Source organism: Malus sylvestris, chromosome 3, assembly GCF_916048215.2.
Source record: "Malus sylvestris chromosome 3, drMalSylv7.2, whole genome shotgun sequence".
Classification (NCBI taxonomy): domain Eukaryota; kingdom Viridiplantae; phylum Streptophyta; class Magnoliopsida; order Rosales; family Rosaceae; genus Malus; species Malus sylvestris.
Genome location: NC_062262.1, coordinates 1,471,044 through 1,496,081, shown reverse-complemented (window position 1 = coordinate 1,496,081; position 25,038 = coordinate 1,471,044). Strand labels below are relative to the sequence as shown.

At 42.3% G+C, this 25,038-nt stretch overlaps 3 protein-coding genes and 1 long non-coding RNA gene across 6 annotated transcripts in view; 2 read left to right on the top strand and 2 right to left on the bottom strand.

Moving 5' to 3' along the window:
- The window catches only part of LOC126616097 (protein EMSY-LIKE 3), a 55,476-nt gene that overhangs the window by 1,255 nt on the left and 29,183 nt on the right, over positions 1-25,038 (top strand). Inside the window, exons 2-10 of one of the 3 annotated variants that reach the window (XR_007620999.1) lie at positions 698-903; positions 1,011-1,120; positions 1,215-1,443; positions 1,553-1,747; positions 1,866-1,934; positions 2,537-2,785; positions 2,878-2,946; positions 3,029-3,092; positions 3,412-3,684. Coding sequence is in view for 2 of the 3 variants with exons in the window: in XM_050284094.1 (XP_050140051.1) it covers positions 698-903; positions 1,011-1,120; positions 1,215-1,443; positions 1,553-1,747; positions 1,866-1,934; positions 2,537-2,785; positions 2,878-2,946; positions 3,029-3,092; positions 3,412-3,584 (1,364 nt within the window). In the remaining variant the exon portion in view is untranslated. Of the gene's footprint in view, positions 1-697; positions 904-1,010; positions 1,121-1,214; positions 1,444-1,552; positions 1,748-1,865; positions 1,935-2,536; positions 2,786-2,877; positions 2,947-3,028; positions 3,093-3,314; positions 3,761-25,038 lie in introns of those variants that run through there. The other 2 variants (XM_050284094.1, XM_050284095.1) reach the window with 2 other exon arrangements.
- The window catches only part of LOC126616080 (tyrosine-sulfated glycopeptide receptor 1-like), a 69,906-nt gene that overhangs the window by 39,167 nt on the left and 5,701 nt on the right, over positions 1-25,038 (top strand). The gene's annotated exons all lie outside the window — the stretch shown is intronic.
- On the bottom strand, positions 3,733-5,761 carry LOC126616106 (uncharacterized). Its single transcript, XM_050284105.1, has 2 exons — positions 5,282-5,761; positions 3,733-4,271 (listed from the first exon to the last, which is right to left on the bottom strand). Exons 1-2 carry the CDS (start codon positions 5,634-5,636, stop codon positions 3,949-3,951), a joined length of 678 nt encoding a protein of 225 aa, XP_050140062.1. The 5' UTR covers positions 5,637-5,761; the 3' UTR covers positions 3,733-3,948.
- On the bottom strand, positions 14,793-15,506 carry LOC126616118 (uncharacterized). Its single transcript, XR_007621010.1, has 2 exons — positions 15,373-15,506; positions 14,793-15,197 (listed from the first exon to the last, which is right to left on the bottom strand). It is a non-coding gene; the product is annotated as an uncharacterized LOC126616118 (long non-coding RNA).

Sequence of the window (25,038 nt, the reverse complement as noted above, 5' to 3'; positions counted from 1 at the left end):
GTTGGTTTGTTTTATTCAGAAAAGTTGGCAATTAAGGCTGAAAATTATGGCTTATATTAGTTTAACATATTTTAACAAAAGGATGCGTTAGTTTAGTGTCGGAATAGGGAAAGATGCATTTTGAGCATGAGAGTTATTATGTTTCTGTTATAAATACCTGCAAAGCTGTTTTGTTCTGTTGCATGACAACAATGAGAAAAGCAATAGTTATTTTTCCGAATTAGCAAAATATTTAACATTGTAACCAAGGTATCTTTCTTTTTCCTTTTTCTTGTTTATTTAACATTGGTACTACTCTTGGATGCTAAAGCAACATTTTTAGGGGACTGTGCATGCATCTAGAACCTATCATCTGTATTATCAGAAAATGTTGGTGTGATTTACAATTTTAGTTCCTTTTTCACTAGTGTCACAATACTTTGAGGAAGGAGTGCATTCTTACGTGGTTTGTCTGGAATATAAGATCTGTATTTCTATATACATATAGTTTGTGCATACTTTATGAGGCACAGATACAAGAAACTGCCTGCTAAATATGTTGCATGCATATAACTGAAAAAGGTGGCTATCGCGGGGACAAGGCCCTTAGAAATGAAAAGGATTCCATGGTTTCCTATTGCAATGTACTTGAAAGGCCTAATAGACTTGTTACTGAAGCTAGAAATAATAGTTTTGCTATGTTCTGAAACATTTGCAGGAACGGATGATGACCTTCCGCCGTCTCATCAAAATAGGTTTCAAAGAGGAGGCCGAACTTCTGGGAATGGAAGGTCAGCAGCCGTCGGTTCTGCTCCATTATCTAGGATGCATGGTGACATGGAAATCCAGATTCACCGCATTGAGCAAGAAGCATACTGTTCAGTTCTAAGGGCGTTTAGTGCTCAATCTGATGCCCTCACCTGGGTAGCTGTTTGATTAATTATTCGTAGTTTTTCTTCCGCTTTTCTTTTGGATCAAAAGTATGATTGTGTTAACTTAGGCCTGAAAGTCAGTTCTTATGTACTTTACAGGATAAGGAAACTTTAATTACGGAACTTAGAAAGGAGCTGAGAGTATCTGATGAGGAACACAGAGAACTTTTGTCCAGGGTCAATGCCGATGACATGATCCAGAGATTAAGGTCTGATTATATTATGCCATGTTGGTTTGAGCAGCAAAGACATTTGGATAGCTCTGCATTTTTTTATGAGAAATGTTTTACTATATGCTATTAGGGAATGGAGAAAAACAAGTGGGGTCCAACATGGTACACTTAATGCTGCTCAGCCTGTTCATGACCCCCTGCCTAGTCCAACTGTTTCAGCATCACGCAAGAAACAGAAAACATCACAGTCCTTATCCCTCGGTGCTGCAACTCCTGCGTTGCCTCCATCCATGCAACAATCCTCTGCAGCTTTGAGACGAGGTCCTCCTCCAGGACCTCGGAACAAGAAACCAAAATCTGTAAGTTGAAATAATCCTGGGTTAAGAAAATGGTGCAATGCTATTTATATATTCTTGGATTTGTTTTTCCCTGTTCTTTTCTAATGGAGTTTGTTGCCTGCTTTTGAAGTCCACACAGTACCCTTCTGCAAATATTCCTGGAAGGCCCCAAGCCACTAATCGAGGTCCTACCGGTGCCTTTGTGGAAAATGAGCCTGCTGAGGGAGAAACTGATGATCCGTTAGTAGGAAGAAAAGTTTGGACAAGGTGGCCTGAAGACAATCACTTCTATGAGGCTGTTATAACTAATTTCAACCGTGCTGAGGTATGCTTTTGCTGTGAATTCATCTGAACCTGAGTAAGCATTTTTTAATTTAGCAGTTTTGACCACGCAACTCCAATATAAATCTTCGTGAATTCTAACAATTCTCAAATGTTGACAGGGTCTACATGCTCTGGTTTATGATATTGGTACAGTGGATGAGACATGGGAATGGGTCAATCTAAAAGAGGTATACTGCTATTGATGTTTCTTTCGTAGGCCTTTAATCCTTTTGTTTATCAAAGATATATTCTTTATCTCATAAATAATTAAATTTCAAATCTCAAAAATCAAAGTTTTTGTTTTTTGTTTTTGCACATTATGACAAATGAGTTTGTGCGGGTTTATAGCACTTCAGGAGAATCTGAGGTACTTTGCTTTTCTGTGCTTGTTTTTGCAATTATTTAAACTTAAATCTGTACTCTATGCTAAGTTTTTCAATTCCTTAACCATTTTATTCATAATAAAGCTACGATTGCAGATTGATTTTGAGTTACCTCATTATCACCATGTAAATCTTCATATCAAAAGTTTGTGCTTTTTGATACTGAGCAGTGTTCTTATATATTTTACCATGGGTCCGTTTGATAACTATTTAGTTTTTAGTTTTCACTTTTTGTCCTTGGGATGTGGAGAAAGTAGGGATGAACATCAAATACTTGCTTAACATTGTACTGACATTGTAATGGGTTGTGGACCTTGTGGCCCATTAGATTGTGTTTGTGATTTTCCTTGTGAGCTCATTTCCCGATTGCTTTTTGCTAATTGTTGTTGTTCCTTCTAATGATATAGATATCTCCTGAAGATATTCGGTGGGAAGCTGATGATCCTGGGATTTCTCGTAAAGGCGGTCGACCTGGACCTGGACCTGGCCGAGGGAATAAAAAGTCCACGGCACGTGGTGGTGCAGTTGCTGGTGCAGGAAGAGGTAGAGGGACTGCAAAGGGTTCCAAGAAGGATTTGCCTCCGCAACTAAATGGCATTGGCAGGAAGACAATGAGCGACATTGAAATACTTCATACAGGCTCGTTGATTAAAGAGGTATAAGTATGACGATTTAAGTTTTTTCTTCCCCGCTTTTCCTCCAATTACCTGGTGGTAACTTGTTTTTCCCGCTTTGTTTGAAACTATAGGTGGAAAAGGTTTTCAGAGCCAGCCATCCTGACCCCATGGAGATTGAGAAAGCCAAGAAAGTTCTCAAAGTATGAATTCAAGCATCTTTTATGCTTTATTTGCGTGATGTTCTTTAATTGCCGGGATTGTAATGGTTTATATAAAACGCAGGAGCATGAACAGGCACTGGTCGATGCAATTGCAAGACTCGAAGATGCATCTGACGTTGAAAGCGGTAATAACTAATTGCATATAACCCATGTTCTATAATACATAATAAAGCTCCACTGCCTTATGTTGTATCTTTAGTCCTTATTAGTCAGATTTGACTAGTACTTACTGTGTACAACTTTTCAGTTAAAACTTTCTGTAATTTTTAACATCAAGGTCATCATGCTGCTATGTTGCGTATATATTTTTCCGAAAATTACAATGGATGTATTATCTATTATTGCAGTGAATGTATCTCTGAAGCAGCACGGCTGCGCAACGTCTTATTAACTTTTGCTGATGACCAATGTCCCATTTTTCTTCCTTCTTTGGCTTCAAAACAGATGAACATACATTCTCCCAAAGACAATCACTAGACCAAGAACGAGGATGGAGAAAACGGCAGTATGACGAAATGGCTGAAGGTCGGGGGGTTGACGGTTCAAATGGCAACAAAATGACCAGAGACGGCAGAATTGCATCCGATGATCAACGTTTTGAGAGTAGCGACATATGATATATTCCTGCTTGTAGTATTTGTGCCATATTCGGATTTGACGTCGAATCAAGTGAATGATTAGTGTAAGCGTTAGGCTTCGTTTCAGTTTTAGTTTAACCTTAATTATGTTTTCGGGGTTGTACTGGATGACACTTGACTGTAAAGATTGATTTAACGACTCTCTTTCTCTCGTATTTGTTGAGACATCAGCTTAATTTTACACCGAAAGCACATAGCAAACCAACTAAGCTCCTGCAAATTACACACGATTACAAGTTAGCATATACATACATCAGCGGCACGATGCTAACGGAGAGAATCTGATCGGTGTGGATCCGATCCGTTCTGATATAGAACAACTCCATTACACATGGTTGATTACCTACAATGATGCAATGAATTCAAGGATAAGATTCACCATCTGTGCATCATAAGCAGGGCCTTCCATTTGGAAGTGGCCTGCTCCTTCAATCAGGTGTGTTTCAACACGACCGGCTGCAGAGCTTAGCTTGTTCTTTAACTGCTTCACGCTCGTGAACCCGTCCTGTGTCCCCATTACGAAAAGTTTGGGTTTTGAGGATTGTAGTACGGCTTTGTGGTGTCTCCCGAAAAGGATTGAGGCAAGCATGCCGAAAGGATACCCCAGACCAACATAGCCCACAACTTGATCAATCTGATCTACCGCAGAGCCTGCAATCGGGGCACCTACACCGTAACATAGGGAAATTATAAAACATATGAGGAAATTATGTTACCCCCAGCTCGAATGATCATAAAACGAACAAAACAGACGGGACTATGAATAACATCTTATATTTTTCCGACCATGTCTACAACAATTATGTGCGGTTCATACCAGAAAGATCCTAGATCATGCTTCATAGTTTACCACAAGATTATTTGCAGAAAAAAAAAAAACCATCTATTTCCCACTAAAACTGATTGACCTTGTGATTTTACTTATGTCCTCATATCGATTTTCATATTGCAATTACTAGAGAGCATAAACAAAACATCGAAAACCAAAAATTGCAATTCAGAACAAGAAGTTAGGGAGCAACAGTGAGAGGCTGTTCGAAATTACAACGATGCTAGATTTTATCAAATCATAGCTCAAGTCCCTCACAATTACTAGAAACTTAGGCTTCTCATCATTTATCATCTTTTACAACATTTACAATCTCCAGTCGAGCTAGAGAAACCTACCATTGTTGCACATAACATTTTTCATCATACTTATATTTGCCTTGAATGTGATCAAAATCCAAACTTTTGAATGATCGAAGGACAGTTCGATCAGCAACACGAAAGTCAGAAATACTCCAAACAACATTACCAAATGAAATCCCAACTTCATCACACTTACATGGGATAACTAACATTACCAATTAAATCCTAGCCTCATATCATCAATTCTCCCTCAAATCCAAAGCCTTCTTTAATTTTTTGACGACGCTTCAGAAAGTAATTAGTTGTTATCTACGTAACACTCTGATCACTTCGCAAACTAATATCCAAATTACAGATCCACAAAACCATTCACCAAACCAATCAAAGAAGCAATCCTTAAACCACCACAAGCTAATACACAATCCACAGATCCAAAAAATCATTCACATAAAAAAAACCCCTTTAATTTATAACCAACATGCTTAATCCAATAAAAACTGCAGAAACATATTCTAAAAGAGCATAAAAATTCAAAAATATTATACCTGCAGAAGAACCCACCAACAAAATCCTGTCAGCTGATTGATTCTCAGAAACCCATTTGCACAAAGCAATCACATCCTTAATTTCTGCAAACCCAGTGAGAGAGGCCCTTCCAGTTGACCTCCCAACGCCTCTCATGTCAAAGGTCAACGCTTTATAGCCTCTGTCTGCCAACCCAGCTGCTATTCCTCTCAACAGGCCTTGGCAGCCGCCGAGGACGGAATATGGGTGCACCAGAACCACCACAGGGCTGCCCTTCTTGATCTCTTCTTCTTCTCTGGGTATGAAGAGCTTTGTGCTGAGCTTGACTCCATCGCTGGTCTCAACTGTGCAGCGCTCCACCGTACAGTTTGACATCAGGGGAAGAGAGAGAGAGGAAGATGTTGGGGTAGCTGGTGAGTGCGTTTTTTGGTGGATGAGAAAGTGACAATACTGGTCTGGCTCTTGCCCCTACACCTGGACTTGGGATGGTTTTCCAAAACCTTGCTTTTCGGAACATAATAACCCGTCTCGCTGTAAAACTCATAAATTTTAAAAATCATACGTATACTGTTCCAAGAAAAAGAATCATACGTATAATTATCAACACTAAGGCATTAATATTAAACCAGTTAATTCAAGAATAATGTATATTGCTTATTCATCTTTACTTGTTGTCACAGCCCGTCCCGAGATTTTCATATTGGGGACGTGAATTGACGGATTTACCCTTGACGTTACTAAGGTATGTGTGTGTAATGTTATTTGGTTTAAATTATTATAAGTTTTGGGGATAAAGAAAATTGGTTTACATTTTGTTTGTATGGTTAGGATGAAAATGGATGGTGTGGATTAGATTGGACCACACACAGGACCTCTCTCCCTCTCTCCTTCCCCGTGTCTTCTCTGTCTCTCTCCCTCACGACCCTCTATCACTCTCTCTGTCTGGCGGCAGCCCCGGCAAATCATCAAGAAATACATCAGGATAATGCCTAACCACACCAACTTCCTCTATACTGGTAGGAACAACATCATTTAACACCACATGTGCCAAATATCCCTGACAACCCTTCGATAATAATTTCCTTGCTCTTATGGCAGAAATAACGCCATGTCTCACTCCACTTCTTTCGCCCACAAAAGTAACCTCGGGTAGTCCAGGACGATAAAAAGTAACTGATTTACCATAACAATAAATATGAGCACGATTATAATGCAACCAATCAGCTCCTAGAATCACATCAAAATCCACAATATCTAACGGAATAAGATCAGCTGGCATAACTATGCCCTCTACCATCACTGGACACCCAAGATACACACTATCAACATAACATTTATCTCCTCTAGGCATGGCAAACTCTAAATCAAATCCTAGAGGTGAAAGGTGAGGTTGAGTCATTTGAGCAAACGTATGAGAAATCACAGAGTGCGTAGCACCACAATCAATCAAAACCTTAGCAAAATGACCAAGAACATTTAACGTACCCATGATCAAGTCCGGATGGTTCTGAGCCTCTTGCAGTGAGATGTGATTAACACGCCCCTGAGCTTGCTGTCGTCCACCACGACTTCTACTGCTTTGATTACCTCGCCCCTGGGGAGTACGTCCCTGGCCTGACTGACTAGGCTGCCTCGATGATCCTGCACCACCAGTAGCAACTTCCCCCTGACGGGGCTGACCTCTCTGATGCCACTGAGATCCACCGGCTGGCATAGATGAGTAAGAAGAATAACCCCCAAAGTCCTGAGAATACCCCGTCTGAGAATAAGGCTCCTGGGGATACTGATAAGGTCCAGAAGCATACGGAGCAGCATCCCCCTGGTAGTGGTAGGCACCACCACGACTCGACTGGCCATAACCGCCTGATCCAAAGCTCTGCTGAATCAGCGCTGGAGGTGGCATAGTGGTCTGTTGCGGTCTCTGCTGACCCTGGGGACACTGAGAAGCCCGATGTCCCATTTGCCCACAAGTAAAACAAGCACCACTACCTCTCCTACACTCACCATGATGACGAAAATTACAACGGCGGCACCATGGAGCGCCAGAACCACCAACACCACCAGAATCCCTCTGCTTCTGAAATCTAGGCCCACCAGAAAATCTACCACCACCTCTCCTCGGGCCAGTAATACTATATCCACCACTAGAAGAACTCGAACTGGCTCCACTCTTCTTAAAATTCTGCGTCTTGCGAGGTCCCGGAATAGAGATACCCTTACCTTTATCATCCTTCTTCTGACCATCATTCTTGTCCTCGTCATCCTCACTCTCACTGGGAAGATTATCATGAGTTTTTCGAGATTTTGGTTAGGATGGAGGACTCTGACAATAAAATATTCAGGAAATGGTTCAATTAAGAAGTGAAGGGTGTTTGTACCATACTTGACCAATCCCGAAACTACCGAGCACCGGCCAACGCTATACTGTCAAGGACCCAGAAGAGTTCCCCTCCGACCAGGAGGCCAATCACTACTCGACACGTGTCAAGATTAGAAGCCAATCAGAGCGCAGCACGTGTTGACATCAAGAACCAATCATAACATGACACATGTCAATGTGACAAAGCTACAAGTTTTTCTATAAATAGGGGTCATTCCCCCACAATATTGGCTAATGCCATTTGTGTTAAATCATTCACAAGAACTCACTAAATTGAGAGCTTGATCCTTTGTACTTGTGTAAGCCCTTCACTACTAATAAGAACTCCTCTACTCCGTGGACGTAGCCAATCTGGGTGAACCACGTACATCCTGTGTTTGCTTCTCTGTCTCTATTCATTTACGTACTTATCCTCACTAGTGACCGAAGCAACCAAGCGAAGGTCACAAAACCTGATACTTTCTGTTGTACCAAAGTCTTCGCTGATTTTGTGCATCAACATTTGGCGCCGTCTGTGGGAAACGACACTTATTCCTACTCTCTTCAGCTGTGTCAAGCTGGTTTCTATCATTCGTACACTTTCTTTTGATCAGGCATCCCTCTCCAACATGGGAAGCGAAGGAAGCCACAGCACACAGAATGACACCCCCCTTGCACATAGTGCGAAACAACGAAAGAAGGAAGGAAAACGAGTTCTTCTTCAAGCTAAAGTCGATGAGTTGGAAGCTCAGAACAACAAGATAGCAATGAGGAATGAGGTCCTCCAGGAGCAATATGAGAAGCTCTTCGAGACACTCCACGAAGCTAGGCAAGCTCAGACACGCGAGCTTGTTGCCCCCGTGGAAGTCAACCATCAACTGGGTGCCCTCCAACATGGAGGGTCACATGCATTCGACATAGATATCCCTGATAGGGAACAGATTACCCCTCGACTTGATAATCAACAGGAGGCTTCTCTTAACCCAGTTGCTTCGACCCGAACCATGAGAAGTGGAGGGAGACACCTCTTTGCTGAAGGGGCAGAAGGATCGAAAGCCGTCTTTCGCGATTGTCGGGATTTCCTGAAGCAACGTCGAGAGAATTCCATCCATATAAGCTCAAAGATCAATGACCTAAGGATTTCTGAGAGACTCGGTCCCCTGCCACGGCCCGAGCCGGCCACCAATTTGGGGAAGGGGCAACAAGTCCTAGAGAGACATGAGGGTACAGGGGACTCAGAGGTGTTCCGACAGACATACCCTGGAAGCCAGTACAGCGAGTCCAGAGAAAAATCACATGCCCTTGATCAAACCTTCCTAATTCCAAGAGGAGATGGAGATTTACGAAAGAAAGCTCCAGTGGCACATAACTCCGCTCAGGACCCCCTTGTCCTACAACTTCTTGAGGAAGTAAACAAGTTGAAGGCTGAACGTCAGGCTGAAATACCTGACTGGAACCAACCCAGGCCTGGCCCTCTTACAAGGAGGATCCTCAACACCCCCCTTCAAGCAAAGACAAAGCAAAAGCTTGGCTTGCAACTTTATACTGGAAAAGAGGACCCGATTGAGCACCTTAACCTCTTTGAGTCCACCATGGCATACCGGATGCACACCGACGAAGAGCGATGTCTTCTCTTCCCCTCCACCCTCTCTGGCGGAGCTCTAAATTGGTATTGTCGTCTTACACCTGAGACAGTAGACTCATTTGAGGAATTGAGGAAACTATTTGTTTCCCAACACATTTTCCAAACCGATCGCTTGCACTCTGCAGATGACCTGTACACTATCCGCCAGAAGCCAGACGAGTCATTACGTATGTATGCTGGCCGCTTCAGCCATGAATACTCCCGGTGTGCCGAGGCAGACGACAAGACTGCCCTCAAAGCCTTCACGGCAGGCCTACGTGATTGTTTCTTTAAATACATGATCAATGCCAATACTTGGAAGACTTACTCTGAGGTGATGGCGCAGGCTTATAACCATGCCTCCGCCGAGGCAAAGACATATCAGGAGAAACCCCCTACAACCATCCTTTATCAACAAGTGGGAGGTGGAAGCCAGACTCACCTAAATGAGAAGACCTCGACTTTCCAAACAGCAGTGGCACCTCCCCATGCCTTGCATAATGCTTCGCCGAATCAACAGACATATCAATTTCAAGGCAAGAGGAAGGATTTTCATCCTCACCACTCTCATTTCAGTAAAAAGAGTAAGGGACACTATCCCGATAACCAAGGGTATCGCCACAATAACGCTCGCCCCCAGGCAGTCAATGCAGTAGGTCAAACTCGCGTCAAGATACCCCCTACCCCAAGGTATGAGACATACACGCCCTTGAATGCCACATGCGCGGCCATTTACCCCAGCATAGCTCACCTGATACCAAAGCCAAAGCCGAGGCACCCAGATTACACGCCCCTGAATAACGCGGGCATGTTTTGTTGCTACCATGAGCATAACGGCCATGATAGCGAGAAATGTATCATCCTCCGTGATCGTATTGAAGCTTTGGCACGAGAAGGAAAAATTGATCAATTCCTCCTTCACCCTCAAAGGGATAACCGTAACCAACGCCAGGTGAATGTCATATATTCCATAAGCGGCGGCACACCCATATCTGAATCTTCCAATAGGGCCATGAAAAACAGTGAACGAATTCTGAGGCCTGGTCACCAAGTGTTTCACGTGGAAGACATCAGGGGAGGGAAGTATCAAAAGCCTAACTGGGATCCGATATGTTTCTACCCTGAGGAAGAAAGAGGCATCATCTACCCTCATAACGACCCATTGATCGTGGAGGCTCACATAGCCAACTTTGATGTTCGACGAATCCTCGTAGACACAGGGGCTTCGGTCAATATCATGTTTGCCGAAGCTTTCAGGGCACTCAGTGTAGCTGAACACTTGCTCGATCGCTCGATTTCTCCTCTGATAAGCTTCTCCGGTGATATCGTGCAACCCTTAGGGAGCATACATTTACCCTTTACTATTGGTACAGGCCCTTACACGGCTACCATTACCACTAACTTCCTAGTGGTTGACTGCCCAACGGCATACAATGTCATCTTTGGGCGCACAGGCATCAATGATCTCAAGGCTATGGTATCCACGCATATGCTGTTGATGAAATTTCCAACCCCCCATGGCAACGGCTACATCAGAGGAGATCAGCTTAGTGCACGATCATGTTACAACACTTCAGTTAAGCAACAACACTTGCCCGGACCCAAAGAAACCCTGTCTGTACATGACCAAGTCACAAAGACCAGCCTAGATGAAGCGAACTTGGATCTTCCTGATAGCAACAATCAACCCGATGATCCTCGAGATGACTCTTTCACACAGCAAGCCCAACCTGCTGAAGAGTTGGAGAAGGTACCTATCTCAAGAGATTATCCAGATCGCATGGTGAAGATTAGCACTACATTGTCACCACCCCTTCGGTTAGCATTGATATCTTTTTTGAAAGAGAACACTGAAGTCTTCGCCTGGTCATACGAGGACATGCCAGGCATCTCTCCCGATGTCATCTGTCATCGTTTGAGTATTGACCCCAAGATCAAGCCGGTGAGACAGAAGCGAAGATCTTATGACGCTGAACGATACGAGGCAATGAAAGCAGAAGTTGAAAAACTCAAAGGCATAGGCTTTGTCCGCGAAGTCAATTACCCGACATGGGTAGCAAATGTGGTCCTTGTTAAGAAAAATCCGACCAAAGAAAGTCTTTTGCTTCAAAAGGTCTTGTGGAGAATGTGTGTTGACTACACCGACCTAAACAAAGGGTGTCCGAAAGATAGCTTCCCTCTTCCTCTTATTGACAGACTTATAGACTCTACGGCCGGGTGTGAACTCCTGAGCTTCATGGATGCTTACTCAGGATACAACCAAATCCTCATGAACCCTTCGGATCAAGAACACACAGCCTTCACTACCGACAGAGGACTATACTGCTATAAAGTCATGCCTTTCGGCCTAAAGAATGCAGGAGCGACTTATCAGAGACTAGTCAACTCAATGTTCGCCGAGCAGATTGGGAAGAGCATGGAAGTTTACGTTGATGATATGTTAGTCAAGAGCAAACATGCTGACCAACACATCACCAACCTATCTGAAACTTTAACTATTTTGAAGAGGTATCGAATGAAGTTAAACCCCAACAAATGTGCCTTCGGTGTAGGCTCTGGCAAATTCTTAGGTTTCATGATTAGCCAACGAGGCATTGAAGCTAATCCCGAGAAGATCAAAGCAATCCTCGACATGAAGGAACCGGTAACTTCAAAGGACATCCAGAGCCTTACTGGCAAGGTGGCAGCCTTAACCAGGTTCATTTCTAAGGCCACAGACAAATGTGCTCCCTTTTTTAAAGCACTTAAGGGAAGTAGGAAGTACATTACATGGACTGATGAATGTGCCGAGGCATTCAAAAACCTCAAGGAGTACATGAGTAAAGCCCCTCTACTCTCCAAGCCCGAGGTAGGAGACATTCTCATTATCTACCTATCGGTATCAGCTTCAGCCGTAAGTTCCGTTCTCATTCGAAAGGATGGGAATATTGAGCGACCTGTCTACTACGCTAGCAAAGCCTTACAAGATGCGGAGACACGGTACTCTAACATTGAGAAATTGGCTCTGGCATTGGTCATGTCTGCTCGAAAACTCCGCCCTTACTTCCAAGCGCACTCCATCATCGTGCTTACCAATTATCCTCTTCGACAGATACTCCAAAGTCCTGACACTTCAGGGCGAATGATCAAATGGGCAATAGCGTTGGGTGAGTTTGACATCTCCTACCAACCAAAGCCAGCTGAGAAGGGCCAAGCAGTGGCAGACTTCATTGCCGACTTCACATATCCGGTTGACATTGCTTCTACACCTGAAGCAGTGGCTTCATTACCCCCGGAAGCTCAGAAGATAGAACCAACAACCCCAGCATGGAGTCTGTATGTTGATGGCTCATCCAACTAACAGGGCTGTGGAGCGGGACTAGTCTTGACTACACCCGACAAAGTAGCAATGGAGTATGCTCTTCGTTTCAAATTCAAGGCATCAAATAATGAGGCCGAGTATGAAGCCCTTCTAGCAGGATTACGTTTGGCCAAACACCTCGGGGTTAAACAAATTGATATTTTCAGTGACTCCCAATTAGTGGTCAACCAGGTTACCAACAACTTTGATGCTAAGGACAGCTCCATGGCAGCATATCTTGCGCAAACACAACTTTTGCTCAAGCACTTCCACTACCAGATCACCCAAGTTCCTCGAGCGGCAAACAGTCATGCAGACGCCCTGGCTCGCCTCGCCTCGGCTGTGGAAGACAAGATTGGAAGAAAAATTCATGTCGAACTGTTGGCAACACCAAGCACCATGGCCGCAGAAGTATGCAACTTACAACAGGGGGATAGTTGGATCACCCCGATCTATAATTTCCTTGCTCATGGCACCCTCCCAAATGATAAAGTCCAGGCTAAGCAAATTCGATACAAGTCTACCCGCTACCTGATCATCAATGATCAACTCTATAAGCGAGGTTTTAGCCTGCCATACTTAAGGTGTCTTACGCCTGCCGAGGTGGAAATCGTCCTTCGGGAAATACATGAGGGAGTCTGTGGAGATCATGCTGGATCTCGGTCCCTAGCACACAAGACTTTTCACCAAGGATATTACTGGCCAACACTCCACCAGGATGCCATCAAAGTATCTCGCTCATGTGACAAATGTCAACGATATGCGGCTATTCCTCATTCCCCTCCAGAGCCTCTTACTCCTATGATCAGCCCTTGGCCCTTCGCCCAGTGGGGACTTGATTTGATCGGCCCAATGCCGGCAGGGAAGGGCAAAGTCTGTTACGCAGTCGTTGCAGTGGACTACTTCACAAAGTGGGCCGAAGTAGAACCCTTGGCAACCATTACTGAGGCAAAGATAGAAGACTTCGTGTGGAAGAACATCCTTTGTAGATTCGGCATTCCCAATGCGATAGTCACTGACAATGGGCGACAGTTTGACAACAAGAAGTTCAGGTTGTTCTGCTCTAAGTTCAACATCAACTTATGCTTTGCCTCTCCAGCTCATCCCCAGTCTAATGGACAAGTTGAGGCCATCAACAAAATAATCAAGCGCACTTTGAAAACCAGCTTGGACAAAGCTAAAGGCTGTTGGCCAGAATTTGTACCCCAAGTTCTTTGGTCATATCGCACTTCATATCGGACTTCAACAGGAGAAACTCCATTCTCACTTGCCTTTGGCACAGAGGCGGTTGTCCCTGTTGAGCTCGAGCAAGCAACATTCCGAGTCCAGAACTACATTCAAAGTGAAAATGACAAACAACTCACCCTCAACTTGGATTTAGTCGAGGAACACAGAAACCAAGCTCATTTGAGGAATGTCGCCTACAAGCAGCGCATCTCCAACTATTATGACTCTAGGGTCAAGCCTCGTTCTTTCAAAATAGGAGACTGGGTCTTAAAGAAAAGATTACTCTGCGACAGAGTCCCGAGTGAAGGCACACTTAGTCCAAACTGGGATGGACCGTATGAAGTCATTGGCATCAGTCGCCCTGGCTCTTACACACTTAGAAGCTCCGATGGCAAGACCCTTGGCCATCCATGGAACGCTGATCACTTGAAGTACTACTACAAATAGACTCACGATGTACAAGTGTTGAGCTATAGCCGTTCGGCATCCTATGTAATGAAGGCCATTTGGCAATGAATTCAATAAAGAGGTCATTTAGCCAACTCAGCCCTCACTCTTTTACATTCATAGCAAGCGATGTCGGAACCCTTCTCAATCAGAAAGCAATCCGTCTTCCACAGTCACTACAAAACAAGCAAATGAAGACCGTGTCAAGCGCCAAAAAAAAAAAAAAAAAAAAAAAAAAAAAAAAACAGCTTCATCCAAAAAGCTTCACCCGAAAAGCTTCACCTCCAAAGCTTCACCCACAAAGCTTCACCATCAAAGCTTCACCTAGAAAGCTTCATCTACAAAGCTTCATCTACAAAGCTTCACCATCAAAGCTTCACCTAGAAAGCTTCAACACCAAAGCTTCACCTACAAAGCTTCAACACAAAACCTTGCTCCAAATAAACAAATTTTGTTCACAAAACCCAAGATGCCCTTGAACTTGTACAAAAACACTTGGGTAAACATAAACATTTTTTGTTTTACACCCACAAGGGCCCAAAATTTTCCTTCTTATTTATTCACTTATATATGTTCCCAAACATATTATAATAGATCCAACAACAAGCCAAAGTCCCAAGTTTCATAATGGACAAAAGTACAAGCAATTCATCAATAATGAAGGTGCTACAAAAATTGGAATCTGCCCCAAAATAGAAATCCAACCCAAGAGACTTTTTCTCTCTCTCCCTCTTCCGCCTCCTTTCATCTATCAAATTTCTGCAACCTCTGCTCTTCTCCAATGGAGCTGAATTTTAGACACCCTATAGTTCTTGAGCATATGAACAACTTTCAAGAAGGAACCATTTCTGTTTGAGCGACGAAAATTACAGTGTTGAAGCTCCAAACATGATAGTCGGCTTCTTGCAGATTTCGAAGCTGTTGTGATGTTTCGAAGATCTGGAAATATTTAACCGTTAGTTCATCCTGAATTTTTGATATGTTATTAAAGAGTCGATGAGGAACAACTTCAATGAAGAAAGCATACCGATCTGAACAAGAGAAAATGGAGTTTCGAAGCTCACAACAAATCTGACGGGTTGACAGAAAAATAATAACCAGTCATTCATCATACCTGGATTTCTGGAGTTATACTGCTCCGAGGGATCTCAAATTTGGATATGTTGTAGTTCACAAGCTGAGGAACAACTTCAATGAAGAAAGCATGCTGATCTGAGCAAGAGAAAATAGAGTTTCAAAGCTCACAACAAGTCTGACGGATTAACAGAACATTGATGAACAGTTACTCATCATACTTGAATTTCTGAAGTTGTACTACTCCGATGGATCTCAAATTTGGATATGTTGTAGTTCACAAGATAAGGAAAAACTTTCATGAAGACTACTTTGCAATCTGAGCTATAGAGAAAGGTGTTATCTTGCATCCACTCAGGCTGACTAGTGGAAACGAAAAGCAATTCCACCAAAGAAAAGATGAAAAAGAGAGAAAAGCTACTAATTGCACTTGATCTTGTCTAGTCAATAGCATGCAGCATCAAACACACAAAAGTTGGAAATATTTTTAGATAAAGCATATACGAATGTGTGACATCGAAACAAGGATTCGTTACTTTGACAAATTAGTAACACGCGAGACACCTCATTCGGCAACTCTCTTCGCCTGAAGACTTGGGGGACTCCCACCATATGCTACTGCACCTTGATACTCGGCAGTCTCACAACCACTCAGTGACTTGGATTTTTCAAGTCTCCAACCGAGAAGTTTTCCTTACTCGGGAAATTAAGGGAACACTACCTCAAACTACATGCTTCACTCACAAAGCTTCAACAATACAGGTTTCAACAAAAGCAAAAATTCAAAGAACTTTATGAAGAAGGCTTTGGTGTATTTAACACAATATGTTGAAATGAAGCAAAGCTTATTTATTAATATTTTCGATAAGCCACAAATATGTACATATACATGAGTCAAAATAAACAAACAAAAGGGAGCCTTCACAAAGGTTGCTTAGGGGAAGTCTCAGCAGTTGGTAGAGCCCCAGAAAGAGAAAGCACCGGAGGGTGGTTATCCGGAGCCTCAGTACTTGACAAAACCCCAGAAGGAGGAGGCATTGGAGGTTCATCATTTGAAGCTTCATTACCAGGTACAACCCTAGAGGACGAAGGCAATAAATGCCTTTGGAACAAACCCACAAACCGCTGATGATCAAGTAAAACCTTACCATCAGATTCCTTCATCTGGTCAAGCTTCCTCTTCATGTTTGTAGCATAGTCATGGGCGAGCCGGTGCAACTGCTTATTCTCATGCTTGAGCCCTCTAATCTCCTGTTTGAGACTCATCACTTCAGCAGCCAATGATTCAACTTGGCGGGTTCTAGCAAATAGGCGTTGGGCCATATTAGACACAGAACCTGCACACTGAACACTAAGAGCCAGAGAGTCCTTAACAGCCAACTCATCAGACCGTTTGGAAAGTAGTCTGTTATCTTTGGGAGTGAGAAGGTTCCTGGCCACCACTGCAGCGGTCATATCATTCTTCATCACAGAATCCCCAACGGTAAGAGGACCAGTAGGGGATATGAAGGATGGGCGCCATATGTTGTCTGGAGAAGGCGTGGCTGTCTCTTCTCCAAGGTTCAAGTCAAAACGACGGTCGGAGGGTCCAGACATTTTCAAATGTGTTGAAGAAGGAAGAGGTCAGACAAATCAAGATCTTAGAAGTGCAAGAAATGAGCTTCTACTGGTAGAGATTCAAGTGTGCTGTGGAACTTAATGCCAGCCTCTATAAAAATCTGCACTCGACGGAGCTTCAGAAATCGAAGAGGCGTTTGCTTTCTCAAAAGCTGGGCTGCTCAGAGACCACGAGGGCCGATCTCAGAAATCGAAGAGGCGTTTGCTTTCTCAAAAGCTGGGCTGCTCAGAGACCACGAGGGCCGATCTCAGAAATCGAAGAAGCACCTGCTTTTTCAGCCTCGTCAGCACCTGTCACATGCACACTCAGCTTTGCGGAAATTACGGGCAATCTGTCGAAGATTTCTAGTGAAGTAGAAAGCACGTGAATCTTATTGTTCAATCACCGCTCTCCATATGCACCATCAACTCCTCGGGTACCACATATAACTTTGTCAAAGATCTCTGACAAAGTTTAGGCACGAGAATTTCGAAGTTCCAGCTACCCTACTATTACCCATAAGGGTAAAGGAACAGCACCACTGCTTGACAACTGGAAAGTCCCTATGTGTGTCGACCTCCGTGTTTTGCGGCAAGACAGGTTGGCAAGAACGTCCAACCTTTACTCACATTCGAGAAAAGACTCCCAACATAATTACTTTCTCAAAAACCGGAGTAGCACCGCTTTCCGAATCTCGAGAGTCAGATCCTCGACGGGATTGCTTGTTCGAAAACCGAAGAGGCACAACTCTCAGAACTTCGAGAGCCAGATTTCCTTAGATAAAGCTTGTCTGTAATCTTCACACGTAACATCAGCTTTCCAGATACCACATACCACTTTTTCAAAGTGCTCTGACAAAATTAAAACACGTGAAGCTGGCAGCTCCCACTACATTGCTGTGACCAAGAAGGGTAAAGGAATAGCATTACTACTTGTTATTGGGAAATCCCTATATACATTGACCTCCCTCCTCAACGGACAGGCAAACCTGCAAAAATGCTCAACCCTTTCTCGCATTCGAAAAGGCACCCTCAACATAACCTCTCGAAATACTCAGCTTTATTTCCCCCCGATAATACCTCAGCAAATAAGCCACACCAAGAACAAGAGTATCTCATATCATCAGGGTCGAAAGCAAGAGTATCCCATATCATGCTTTCTCCCTATCTTTGTCTTTGTCCTTGTCCACACCTGCAGGACAAGGAGAAAGAGAGCAGTCAGTCGGAACCTGAAATCAAACCTCCAATTTGGAACTGACTGCCTGGAGCCTTTGCCTGGTTGCTTACTTAGCATTGCTCTCGAGTACTCATCCTCAACTGCTGTCAAGGTCACGAATTCCACCGGCAAATACCTCATGACAGTTGATCAGATATTGGCTCTTTACACTGAAGCTGCCAAGCGTGGATGAGTCACTATGAAGGAATGTTCTGAAGGACCATTTAAATGCAAAGGTTGCACACCACTTCTGCCATGCAAAAGATTGAAGCAGAAGGTTCAACGGTGATCTGAAACAGATCACTACAGCACGACACATTTCCATACCACATTCATTATTCCGTCAACAGCAAAAGTATCCCATATCATCAAGGTCGAACGTACTCTAGATTTGATGGACTTGTTTTGACCCTCAAATTTTTGAGTCGGCCTTATACTCTGAAGGGCACCAGAAAACCCTCCAGTACAGTTCAAGAATAAGCCTGTGGAAAGTTACTTCTTCAAAAGCAAAAGTATCTCATATCATCTCTTATCCATTTGCTTCTCCTTATCCTGGCAGTTGAATGAGAGACAAGGAGAAGGAGAACAATCAACCGGAAGCCGAAGTCAAACCTCTGATCCTGGGTTGCTTACTTGGAAGTTTGACTGCTTACCTTGTCTGTCACCTCTTTCGGCAGATCTCCTAGCTCGGCGACTTGGGGGACTCCTACTATAGGGTTTGTATCACACTTGACTAAGCCCGAAACTACAACTAAGCTTCAAGTGAAATTGATACATTACCTTGTGCGTCAACATCAGCTAAATACACCATTCCCGGATGAAGGAAAGGTACTTCCAGAGAAGGGCAGATGAAGATCAGACCACACTTCGGTACTTAGAAGTTTCGTGATTACTCAAGGGATTGGATCTTGCAAGTCCCCAACCGAGGAGTTTCCCTCACTCGGGAACTTAGGGGAGCACTGTTTGTACCATACTTGACCAATCCCGAAACTACCGAGCACCAGCCAACGCTATACTGTCAAGGACCCAGAAGAGTTCCCCTCCGACCAGGAGGCCAATCACTACTCGACACGTGTCAAGATTAGAAGCCAATCAGAGCGCAGCACGTGTCGACATCAAGAACCAATCATAACATGACACATGTCAATGTGACAAAGCTACAAGTTTTTCTATAAATAGGGGTCATTCCCCCACAATATTGGCTAATGCCATTTGTGTTAAATCATTCACAAGAACTCACTAAATTGAGAGCTTGATCCTTTGTACTTGTGTAAGCCCTTCACTACTAATAAGAACTCCTCTACTCCGTGGACGTAGCCAATCTGGGTGAACCACGTACATCCTGTGTTTGCTTCTCTGTCTCTATTCATTTACGTACTTATCCTCACTAGTGACCGAAGCAACCAAGCGAAGGTCACAAAACCTGATACTTTCTGTTGTACCAAAGTCTTCGCTGATTTTGTGCATCAACAAAGGGAAAAAGAAAGACCTCAGAATTCGGGAATCAGATGGTATGCTTATGCAGGAAAATAGAATGTATGTTCCGAATAATGAGGAATTAAAGAAGGAAATATTGGATGAAGCGCATTGTTTAGCTTATGCGATGCACCCGGCAGGCACTAAGATGTATCATACCATTCGACCATTTTATTATTGGCCGGGTATGAAAAGGGAGATTGCTGAATATGTGAGCAGATGTATTATTTGCCAGCAAGTTAAAGTTGAAAGAAAGAAGCCATTCGGGCGAATGCAGCCGCTTCCCGTTCCCCAGTGGAAATGGGAAAATATAACCATGGATTTCGTGTATAAACTTTCTCGTACACGAAACGGATTTGATGGTATTTGGGTGATTGTGAATCGACTTACCAAGTCAGCGCATTTCATTCCAGTGAGGGAGAAGTATCATCTGAATAAATTGGCTAGGTTGTTCATTACGAAGATTGTGAAGTATCATGGAGTTCCAGTGAATATTATTTCTGATCGAGACCCAAGATTTACTTCTAAATTTTGGGTAGCTTTTCAGGAAGCTCTTGGTACGCAATTGCTGTACAGCACTGCTTATCATCCTCAAACTGATGGGCAATCAGAGAGGACGATTCAGACGTTGGAGGATATGTTGAGATCTTCGGTGTTACAATTTGGTGATTCCTGGCATGATCGTCTGGACTTGATGGAATTTGCCTACAATAACAGTTTTCACTCGAGCATTGGTATGTCACCATTTGAGGCACTTTATGGTAGGGCATGTCGTACACCATTGTGTTGGTCTGAGGTTGGTGAAAGAGTGTTAGAAGGCCCAGAGATTGTGGATGAGACTACTCAAAATATTCAGGTGATTAAGTCTAACCTGAAAGTAGCCCAAGATCGACAGAAGAGCTTAGCGGATCGACATGCCACTGATCGAGTGTATAATGTGGGCGATTGGGTGTTTTTGAAATTGTCACCTTGGAGAGGTGTGGTACGATTTGGAAAAAGAGGGAAGCTAAGTCCGAGATACATTGGACATTATGTGATCACTGAAAGAGTTGGTGAAGTTGCCTACCGGTTGGAGTTGCCCCCGGAGTTATCTAAGGTCCATAATGTGTTCCACGTCTCTATGATTCGACATTATATTTCTGATCCTTCTCATGTGATCCCTCCTCAACCGCTAGAGATTAACCCGGATTTGACCTATGATGAGGAGCCAGTCACTATCTTGGATTGGAAAGATAAGGCTTTAAGGAACAAGACGGTGAGTTTGGTGAAGGTGTTGTGGAGGAACCATTCCGTAGAAGAAGCTACCTGGGAGACAGAAGATCGTATGAGAGAAATGTACCCAAGATTATTCTATGGGTATTAAGTGGTTTAATTGGTTATGGGAATTTCGAGGACGAAATTCTATAAGGAGGGGAGATTGTCACAGCCCGTCCCGAGATTTTCATATCGGGGATGTGAATTGACGGATTTACCCTTGACGTTACTAAGGTATGTGTGTGTAACGTTATTTGGTTTAAATTATTATAAGTTTTGGGGATAAAGAAAATTGGTTTACATTTTGTTTGTATGGTTAGGATGAAAATGGATGGTGTGGATTAGATTGGACCACACACAGGACCTCTCTCCCTCTCTCCTTCCCCGTGTCTTCTCTGTCTCTCTCCCTCACGACCCTCTATCACTCTCTCTCACCCAAAACGTACGGCCTCACCCAAAACCACTAAAAACGCAGTGGATCGAAGCAACCAAGGTAAGAATCTTCATCCTTGAGATGTTTTGAGTTGATTGGTACTAGTTTTAGGATGGGAAACCTTCGATTTCACGTGAAACCCGAAACCCCATTTTTTGGTCACTGTTCATGCACACGTGAAATGTTGTGTTTCAGGGAATTCTAAGCTTATAGTGAGCTTAGTGAGGTCCCAAGGAAGCTCGGAGTGCTTCGTTTGAAGGATTTGGACGTCGGGATCACGAGGGTTGAGTTTGGCCGGTTTTGCTTGGATTTTTCCGGTGAGATTTTGTTGTTTTTGAAGCTTAAAAGTAGTGTATCGTGATTCTACATGTTTGGGGCTTCATTTTGGTATAAAATACGAAGAAAATGGTTGAGAAACGAAGGAGAACGAGACGTTCAAAGTTTGGCCGGAAACCGGCCGCCGGAAAGTTCAGTCCGGCGAGCCCAAGGTTGAAGATGGTGAGCGTGGGGGCGCGTGCGGCCTCCAAAAATTTTTCTAAAAATTACTCGGCGTCCGTGACGTCGAGTAGGTCGATGTGGTATATTCATATACCCAAATTGAGCATCGTATGAGAAGTTATTTCGAATTATTGGTTATGTGTTTAAATTAACGTTTTTATAGTTGTTTCGCATATAGGTGACACTTATCCCGAGGACGAGCGCATCCAGGGACGTCACGGGGGTTACGACCCATCGACTTATCAGTGAGTGGGCAGTTTTGTTTTCGTATTACCTATATACAACTGTTTTTCCCAGAAAATGCGTTTTATATGAAAATTATGAATTAATTTGCCATGCATGCAATTGTTGAGATATTTGAACTGATAATTGATGCATATATATGTGAATTGACGCGGTGGACGCACAGGTGAGTTTTATTATTTTCAGATGAGTTATTTTATATGAATTGCATTGAAAGCTCATAACCTGCACCTAGGTGTTAGTGCTTATATTGTTATTCACCACACCGCACGCTCGTCTTGGATCCAAGTAGGTGGATGTCGTACAAACCATGTGAGGGTTCCGACATGCTAGTCGTATAGATCACTAGATGTGATTCCGACTAGTGGGTGACCTTAGTTATGCGCGCTGATGATTGATGAGAGAAGCACTAGAGCGTATTTATACACCTTTCATCGTACAGACTACTATACGTAGTTCCGAGTGATGTGCAATGTAGTGCCGTACAGGTCACAGTTGGTGACTCCGGCAGGGCCGTATAGGTCACTGTGATGACTCCGGCTGAGTGGGATGTTGAGCTTTAGAATCAGCAGTACAGGACCATTGTAGGGTCTCCGGTTGATTTATTATTTCACCTGATTGATATTGATGCATTTCTGATTATATTTGGCATGGCGTGGCATATTATTTCTGATATGTTATGTTGATGGATATGAGCTGAGTTTCGATGATATGTGTATATATATGTTTATATACTATTTTTCTGGGGAAGTATACAGGTTTTACGGTGAGGGGTTAGAAATGTTTTAAATGAAATGTTTTGGAAAATCTTTGATTTTACTGACCCACTCAATTTTGTTTTGCGCCCCTCCATGTTCTAGTTAGCGGTTGGTGGCTCTCGAGGTCTTTTTCGGCATTCTGACAGACGTTCTGCATGTAGGACTCACCTGCGGATGATGTATTTTATTTTGGTCCTACTTGACTGCACTTAAACCTATGCTCTGAATTTATGTGTTTACTTTATAACTTATCCTTTTATTCTAGTAGGTGGTTCTACTAGAGATTGGTTTAAATTCCTTCGTATTCTGTTATATCTTGCTTCCGTGTCGCACTCTTGGTTACGTCACACTCACGTGACGGCCAGCACGTCTTGATCCTCTGGGTCGGGGTGTGTCACTTGTAAAGTAAGAATTCTTAAGTTCGATTATCGTAAAAAACGAATTTAATAAATACATTTATATCGGAATAAATCTCAAATATAGTAAGTATGATATAATATTCTTATAAGAAATGCAGACAACCGAGCTCATCCAAGGGAGGACACTCTAACATGAACAAGTTGGGTGTATAAATCTATGCTCAAGTACAAATACTCGTGAAGGTGGTGCAAGGCACATCCCACTTTAGTCTTGAAAGCTAAATGCAACTAGTAAAGGCTGAAACTACATAAATCCAAAGTGAGCATAACGTGCAGTGTGAACATACACATGAAGTTGGTCATGATCCCATATAGTACTATAGACATCGGTTAACATACATGATGAGCTAATAAAAGTTGTATGATCATGCCATAATAATGTTCACACAACACATACATCATAACGTCTTCAATGTATAAAATATTTGCATTTGTTCAGTGAAACATTGTCATGATAACATGATATTTCATAAAATCCCTTTCACAAATCAAATATCTTGTGTATAGGTTGAACCTAAAAGCCCACTCACTAATACGTTCTTGAATCGTAACTGTCTTACCGTGTCTAACCTCAAAATAAGTCTCTCCTATATGAAATCACTATATCAATCATGAGAACTATTATTAGCACTTCAAAAATCTCATTCTACAATCCTCACAAATGTATTTTTCTTTCTAATTATAAAAAGTTTGGAGTGCAAAATGAGATTTTTGAAATGTTAATAACAATTCCTTTAATCATTACTAGCACATGGGCACACACAAAGTGTGTGAGAAATTTTTTTATTTTTATTTTTGAAATAGAAGGAGAGAGGGAGAGAGTGATAGAGAATGTGAGAGAATTTTTTATTTTTTAATTAGAGATATGTTATGATTACATGTAGGTAAAGCTTTGAAAAAATAATAGCAAAATTTGGTTGTGTGAAATTACATTTATGCCCCATGTTTCTTATTCATGTGTTCTGTTTTAATTAGAGGGTTAATTGATAATTTCATAGAATTTTAGTTGACAATAAGTATTTTATTAATTAGTAGAGATCAAGGAAGAAAATATCGGTAATATCGGAAATATCGGTAGTCCGAAAACACGGAAATATCGATGGAAATATCAGGATAATATCGATATCGATAAAAATTACATGGAAACCACGGAAATTGTAAGAAAAACTTGGAAATTTTTATTGAAACTTTGCAGGATGTTTATTTAGTCAATTATCTATTAGTTTATCACAAAAAATTGGAAGGAAATGCATTGCATGATGGATTTAACATTATCAAGTTGATTATATAGCGAGCTGACAAACATTGTGAGTGTAGAAAATATGTAGTAATTAATGAAAGAAGTTTAAACACACCAATTGGGGCTTATTGCGGCAAGTTTTTTAGATATGACCTTGCATCAAGTTGTCTTTTGTGTTAATTTGTAATCTTAACTGGTTTTGTTGTGTTATGTCAATTAGTTAAATTAAGCGGTACATCCAATTGGGGCTTATAAACATTTTAATTCTCCTTAAAAATCTAAGGGCATTTAATCAGGATTTTAAGTGATTCTTTAAAGTTTAAGGGGTATTCGATCATGATTTTTAAGAAATTCATACATTCCAAATGTATTCATTTAGAAATTGATTCGAAGAGATTTTTAAAAAGTTGGGAAACTCGAAAAAATTAGAAATATTTCACATAATATTTTAAACATTCTCAAATCGTTCCCTAAAAATTTGAGGAAATTCACTTAAAATTTTACATAAAAGTTTTAAAAATTATTAAACTTCATCAAAATTCATAAATTTTAAAATCTATTATAATCCTTTAA

Coding starts and splice junctions, on each gene's coding strand:
- LOC126616106 (XM_050284105.1), bottom strand. CDS start 5,636: ATGTCAAACTGTACGGTGGAGCGCTGCACAGTTGAGACCAGCGATGGA. Junction 4,272..5,281: donor GTTGGTGGGTTCTTCTGCAG/GTATAATATTTT, acceptor GTTACGGTGTAG/GTGCCCCGATTGCAGGCTCT.